The 7,531-nt window shown below is 40.1% G+C and overlaps 1 protein-coding gene across 1 annotated transcript in view; it reads right to left on the bottom strand.

Annotated features, from left to right (window-relative positions):
• Positions 1 to 739: 739 nt before the first annotated feature.
• The window catches only part of LOC120980432 (SITS-binding protein-like), a 63,889-nt gene continuing 57,097 nt past the window's right edge, over positions 740 to 7,531 (bottom strand). The window contains exon 10 of the mRNA XM_040409540.1: positions 740 to 1,177. Within this exon, the coding sequence (XP_040265474.1) occupies positions 1,001 to 1,177 (177 nt within the window). The 3' untranslated portion in view covers positions 740 to 1,000. The remainder of the gene's footprint in view (positions 1,178 to 7,531) is intronic.

The raw sequence follows: 7,531 nt of genomic DNA, 5'->3' as shown, positions 1-7,531 counted from the left end.
TTGTGCGTTTTTCGCGTAACGCAGGCCCCATAGAAATGAATGGGGTTGCGTGAAAATCGCAAGCATCCGCAAGCAAGTGCGGATGTGGTGCGATTTTCACGCACGGTTGCTAGGAGACGATCGGAATGGAGACCCGATCATTATTATTTTCCCTTATAACATGGTTATAAGGGAAAATAATAGCATTCTGAATACAGAATGCATAGTAAAATAGCGCTGGAGGGGTTAAAAAAAATAAATAAATAATTTAACTCACCTTAATCCACTTGATCGCGCAGCCGGCATCGCTTCTGTCTTTGCTGTGTGCAGGAAAAGGACCTGTGGTGATGTGACTCCGGTCATCACATGATCCATCACATGATCTTTTACCATGGTGATGGATTATGTGATGACCGGAGTGACGTCACCACAGGTCCTGTTCCTGCACACAGCAAAGAAAGAAGATAAAAGCGATGCCGGCTGCGCGATCAAGTGGATTAAGGTGAGTTAAATTATTATTATTATTTTTTAACCCCTCCAGCGCTATTTTACTATGCATTCTGTATTCAGAATGCTATTATTTTCCCTTATAACCATGTTATAATACAATCTACAGAACACCGATCCCAAGCCCGAACTTCTGTGAAGAAGTTCGGGTTTGGGTACCAAACATGCGCGTACCCGCACCTTTTCCCGCAAAGCCCGTCTGAAAGAGGCCTTAAAGTCAGTCAGTTAGTGATTAAAACAGTAGAAGGAGCTTCCTACAAAAGTAATTTTTGACAGTCTGCTTTTCCAAGAAGGGGAAAGCAGTGCCTATGTGGCACCGCTGATCTCTGTATAACTGTCAGGTTCTGTGGTATGATGTCTATACAGATATTATTTACAGAATTGTCGATGGAATACGTCCATTACAAGTATTTGCTTCTCGGAACCTTTGGAAAATGCATTTATGTCTTCATCAGAGACACGTCTACTTAGTCTTCTCAGAAGGGATACACATATTAGTAATAACCGGTTTAAGCTATGAAGTTTTCTTTATAAAAACAGGAGTTTCGTGCAGACTGCAGTTATAGTTCCGTAGGACTGTGCCTCCATCAAACACCTGGGATGTGCTCTTGTCCATCCACTGGTAATCTTTTCCAGGTAGGAAAATATCTCGCTGAATTTTGCCTTTCTCGGTGATAGGAGCGATCAGCATCTGAGAATAGACAAGAGATACAAAGTGACCAAAAATCTGCATCTGAAGATAAACAGATACAAAGTGACACAAAATTCAGTATCTGACAATAAACAGAGATACAAAGTGACAAAATAAACTTTGACGGCTAATAGAAAAAGACTTGAAACGTGCTGTTGTCTTAGTTCCATACAGATATGCTACATACTACAGTCGTGGCCGAAAGTTTTGAGAATGACACAAATATTAGTTTTCACAAAGTTTGCTGCTAAACTGCTTTTAGATCTTTGTTTCAGTTGTTTCTGTGATGTAGTGAAATATAATTACACGCACTTCATACGTTTCAAAGGCTTTTATTGACAATTACATGACATTTATGCAAAGAGTCAGTATTTGCAGTGTTGGCCCTTCTTTTTCAGGACCTCTGCAATTCGACTGGGCATGCTCTCAATCAACTTCTGGGCCAATTCCTGACTGATAGCAACCCATTCTTTCATAATGACTTCTTGGAGTTTGTCAGAATTAGTGGGTTTTTGTTTGTCCACCCGCCTCTTGAGGATTGACCACAAGTTCTCAATGGGATTAAGATCTGGGGAGTTTCCAGGCCATGGACCCAAAATGTCAACGTTTTGGTCCCCGAGCCACTTAGTTATCACTTTTGCCTTATGGCACGGTGCTCCATCGTGCTGGAAAATGCATTGTTCTTCACCAAACTGTTGTTGGATTGTTGGAAGAAGTTGCTGTTGGAGGGTGTTTTGGTTCCATTCTTTATTCATGGCTGTGTTTTTGGGCAAAATTGTGAGTGAGCCCACTCCCTTGGATGAGAAGCAACCCCACACATGAATGGTCTCAGGATGCTTTACTGTTGGCATGACACAGGACTGATGGTAGCGCTCACCTTTTCTTCTCCGGACAAGCCTTTTTCCAGATGCCCCAAGCAATCGGAAAGAGGCTTCATCGGAGAATATGACTTTGCCCCAGTCCTCAGCAGTCCATTCACCATACTTTCTGCAGAAGATCAATCTGTCCCTGATGTTTTTTTTGGAGAGAAGTGGCTTTTTTGCTGCCCTTCTTGACACCAGGCCATCTTCCAAAAGTCTTTGCCTCACTGTGCGTGCAGATGCCCTTACACCTGCCTGCTGCCATTCCTGAGCAAGCTCTGCACTGGTGGCACTCCGATCCCGCAGACTATCCTGGCGCTTGCTGGACTTTCTTGGACGCCCTGAAGCCTTCTTAACAAGAATTGAACCTCTTTCCTGGAAGTTCTTGATGATCCTATAAATTGTTGATTGAGGTGCAATCTTAGTAGCCACAATATCCTTGCCTGTGAAGCCATTTTTATGCAACGCAATGATGGCTGCACGCGTTTCTTTACAGGTCACCATGGTTAACAATGGAAGAACAATGATTTCAAGCATCACCCTCCTTTTAACATGTCAAGTCTGTCATTTTAACCCAATCAGCCTGACATAATGATCTCCAGCCTTGTGCTCGTCAACATTCTCACCTGAGTTAACAAGACGATTACTGAAATGATCTCAGCAGGTCCTTTAATGACAGCAATGAAATGCAGTGGAAAGGTTTTTTGGGATTAAATTTTCATGGCAAAGAAGGACTATGCAATTTATCTGATCACTCTTCATAACATTCTGGAGTATATGCAAATTGCTATTATAAAAACTTAAGCAGCAACTTTTCCAATTTCCAATATTTATGTAATTCTCAAAACTTTTGGCCACGACTGTATATAGTAAGGGAAATGATCCTTTGTGTTGCCTTATAATTTTGTCTGCCCTCTGTGAATAGGGCACAGATTACACACTGTCATAAAATATGTCATATTAAGGAATTGAAAAGGTAATTCAGAAATCAGTATTTATTTTATTAACATTTTTGATACAATTAGGAAACAAATTTTTTTTTTTTTTCATGAACACCATTAAGGTTCAGCCACATGGTGATAATGTGTCACAAAAATGTGTGCGACTTGTCTGCAACTTTGGATCCCGCAAAAAACTGTGTACTACATGTTTTTTTTATTCAGTTGGAGTAAATGGGTGCAATATTCAACTGGCACATGGTACTGCACGGTTTCAAAATACCAACCTGGTATGAATGGAGAAAAGTAATATTTTAGACTTGAAATGCTTGTGCCTCATGGGCATAGCTATAGGGAAAGAAGGGGAAGCGGCTGCTATGGGGCCCAAACTCAGAAACAGCTTGGCCGGGAGGAGGACTAAAAGATTTTTTTGTCCGGGTAACAGTATTATACAATGATATTATATACAGTGTCAGTATATAAAGTGACATGACATACAGTATATACAAGTAGAAAACGAAGAGAGCCGCTGCCAGGATGGTGGATGCACGGTAAGAGGCGGTTGCAAAGAAGTTGGAGGGGGGGATGTTCAAAAAATTTCTGTGGGGCCCAGTCAGTTCTAGTTATGCCACTGTTGTGTCTATGTGCATGCAATCCTCTTCTGAACATCTTCTCTGTTGTGATGAGTGCAGAAGTTTCCAACCTTCTTCTCTTATAATGGGAAGGATGATTAATTGGTTTCAACTTCAAGCTAAGTCTTTGCACCTCTTGCCTTATACTTTAGACTTCAAAGCAACACTAATCTGATCCATAAAGCTGTTTGAAGGATTTTTTAACCAATAAAATTTGGAATGTTAACAACCAGAGAACAATGGGCAATATTTCAAACACTGCCTTGCCGCAGCATCCAGCAGCCTCCATTTATAAAAGTGGAAGAGCCAGAAATGGAAACACATGGAAATAGAGTTTTTTTTTTTACGTGTGATTTGGCTGATATTTTTTGAGGTAATGACCCTTATTTTGGGATTTATATTCTATACTAGCTCATGTGCAACAATTTTGCGAAGGGAATTTATCAAGAATTCTGGCTTTAAAAAGTGGCAAAATAGGAATTTGGGACATTTTGGGGTAAAAATATTGTTGTGACATTTTGAATTTTTACATCACTCACTTCTGTTTTGAAAAGTGGGTGGGAAGCTGGGCAAGGTTAGCCTGTCAAGCTGATTTAAGCCATATTTATCAACTGCGAGTGTTTAAAAGGTCCACTCAAATTGTTGCACACTTACTTGAGTAAAGACAGGAAGCGTAGCATCTCAAGGCAGAAGTGTTAGACTTAGGCCTCATGCACACAACAGTATTTTGCGTTCAGTATACTTTTTTGTATGCGGTACATATACTGAACCATTAATTTCAATGGTTCAGCAAAAAAAACTGAAGTGTCTCCGTGTGCATTCCGTTTCAGTATTTCCGTATTTCCGTACTGTGAAAAGATAGAACATGTCCTATTCTTGTCCGCAAATCACGGTGCTTGGCTCCATTCAAGTCAATGGGTCCGCAAAAAAAATGGAACACATATGGAAATGCATCCGTATGTCTTCCGTATCCGTTCTGTTTTTTGCGGAACCATCTATTGAAAATGTTATGCCCAGCACACTTTTTTATATTTAATTACTGTATACTGTATATGGCATACGGAAAAACGGAAAGGAAACGGAAACACAACGGAAACAAAAAACGGAACAACGGATCCGTAAAAAAAAAAACGGACCACAAAACACTGAAAAAGCCATACGGTCGTGTGCATGAGCCCTTAAGCTTCTTTCACACTCGAGGCATAGTTCCGGAAGGCTGTTCCGACAGAGAACAGCCTGCTGGAGCTCTGTGGATCCAACATTGCCGGATGTTAACCACAATGACCGCCGGCCCTATTGACTATAATGGGGTCCAGTGGAGATCTGTCAGCTACCTGCCAAATATGCCGGGATTTGGCTGGACAAAAAACGCTGAGTGCCGAAACAGCTTGCCGGAACCATGCCACGAGTGTGAAACTAGCCTTAAAGATGCACCAAAGTTATCATTGTGCGACGTTTGATAAATTTTGTGCAAATTACACCAAAACAGATTCTAGCAAGTCTAATTTTACAAATTCATCTCATGTTACATGCATTGTTTGTGTACCATGCAGCATTGTTTTTTTGTTTTTTTTAATGGTGGTCTATGGGCAGCATATGCAACTGTGTGGCATGCACGTTTGTGTGTGAGGAGCACAAATGTTTGTGCAAATAATTTGCCACTGTGATACTGGTAAACATGTGTGTCGTGGTGTCAATAATAAGCCTAATTAGGGATTAAGGATGAGCGAACCATTTCGGACCAAACTTAGTGTGGTCCAAACTTTGCTATTTTTCAGACGGTAGATGAACGCGAATCATTCGAGGTTCGTTTCGGACGAATCCACTAAAACAGCACAAAGCGCCATTTTAGAGCATGTGTTGGAGGGGAAAAAAAGGACTAGGGAGGAAGAAGAAGGGGACTCACATGACCCTCATAGGAAGTGGGGCGAAGGGCTTGCCCTGATTGGCTCCCAGGTTGGCAGACAGCCTGAATGAGCCAATCAACGCTGCAGTAGGCAGGGAGGTGCCCTAGCAGAATGAGAAGGATTTCATTCTGTGCTGGGCTGTGAATGAAGGTGGTTGGGTGTGACAGTGTCTGCCAGGAAAACGATCTAAAGGGAGTGAGGGGGAGTCATAAATCAATCAGGTACAGTCAGAAATCAATCAAACAAACTGATTTCCAGGGAGAGTGAAGGGAAAGGCTTGGATTCCAAAGAAGAATTGTGTGTGTTGTGTAAAATAGGGACAAGCATGGCAGACAAGCAGGGCAGATGACAGACAGGTCGAGAGAAGACAGGAGGTGTGGATGGCTGTGCCTGTTATCAGAAGTGCAGGTGCTGCAGTGCATACCTAAAAGCAGGTACCTGCAAGCAAATACTTTCATTACCCCCCTTTTTCACAGAAATCCATTTTTTTGTAGGGTTCAATTTAATAAAGCTGATTATATTGGTGATTACTGCAGCAATAACTAAGGTGTAGAAGCAATCTACCTGTGTGTATGAACGTGAAATTGAGCGCCAAGACTCGATCATCAATATATTCAGTTTCCACATGGTTGCAATACATTTTTTTTAGGGGGGTGGGGGGCTCAATTTAATTAAGTAGCATATATACGTGATATCCAAAAAATAATTTAAACTGCAAACATGTGGAAATTGAATATTCAGCGTAAATGAATGATTGAGGCTTGACGCTCAATTTCACGTTAATACACACAGGTAGGTTGCTGCTACACCTTAAGTATTACTGTATGAGTAATACACACAGTATTACTCAGACAGCCAATGCATTCCAATACAGAAGTATTGGAATGCATTGTAAAGGATTAGACCCCCAAAAGTTCAAGTCCCAAAGTGGGACAAAAATAAAGTGAAAAAAAAGTTAAAAAAATAAAGTTTTCCCCCCAAAAAAAGTTCAAGTAAAAATAAACAAAAACGTAATTTTCCCCAAATAAAGTTTAAAAAAGTATACATATTAGGTATCTCCGTGTCCGTATCGACCGGCTCTATAAACATATCACATGACCTAACCCATCAGATGAACACCGTAAAAAATAAAAAATAAAAACTGTGCTAAATAAACAATTTTTTTGTCACCTTACATCACAAAAAGTACAACAGCAAGCGATCAAAAAGGCGTTTGCCCACCAAAGTAGTACCAATATAGCCGTCACCTCATCCCGCAAAAAATGAGCCCCTGCCTGAGACAATCGCCCAAAAAATTAAAAAACTATGGCTCAGAATATGGAGACACTAAAACATCATTTTTTTTGTTTTGAAAAAGCTGTTATTGTGTAAAACTTACATAAACAAAAAAAGTATACATATTAGGTATCGCCGCGTCTGTATCGACCGTCTCTATAAAAATATCACATGACCTAACCCCTCAAATAAACACCGTAAAAAATAAAAAATAAAAACTGTGCTAAATAAAGCATTTTTTGTCACCCTACATCACAAAAAGTGTAATAGCAAGCGATCAAAAAGTCATATGCATCCCAAAAAAGTGCCAATCAAACCGACATCTCATCCCGCAAAAAATTAGACCCTACCTAAGATAATCGCCCAAAAACTGAAAAAATTATGGCTCTCAGACTATGGAAACACTAAAACATGATTTTTTTGTTTCAAAAATGATATTATTGTATAAAACGTACATAAATAAAAAAAAAAGTATACATATTAGGTATCGCCGCGTCCATATCGACCGTCTCTATAAAAATATCACATGACCTAACCCCTCAGATGAATACCGTAAAAAAATTAAAAATAAAAACTGTGCTAAATAAACAATTTTTTGTCACCTTACATCACAAAAAGTGTAATAGCAAGCGATCAAAAAGTTACACGCACCCCAAAATAGTGCCAATAAATCCGTCATCTCATCCAGCAAAAATCATACCCTACCCAAGGTAATCGCCCAAAAACTGAAAAAACTATGGAT

The sequence above is a fragment of the Bufo bufo genome, chromosome 10 (assembly GCF_905171765.1).
Source record: "Bufo bufo chromosome 10, aBufBuf1.1, whole genome shotgun sequence".
NCBI classification, from domain to species: Eukaryota; Metazoa; Chordata; class Amphibia; order Anura; family Bufonidae; genus Bufo; species Bufo bufo.
Note: the sequence above shows the minus strand (reverse complement) of the source record. Positions and strands in the feature narration are given on the sequence as shown.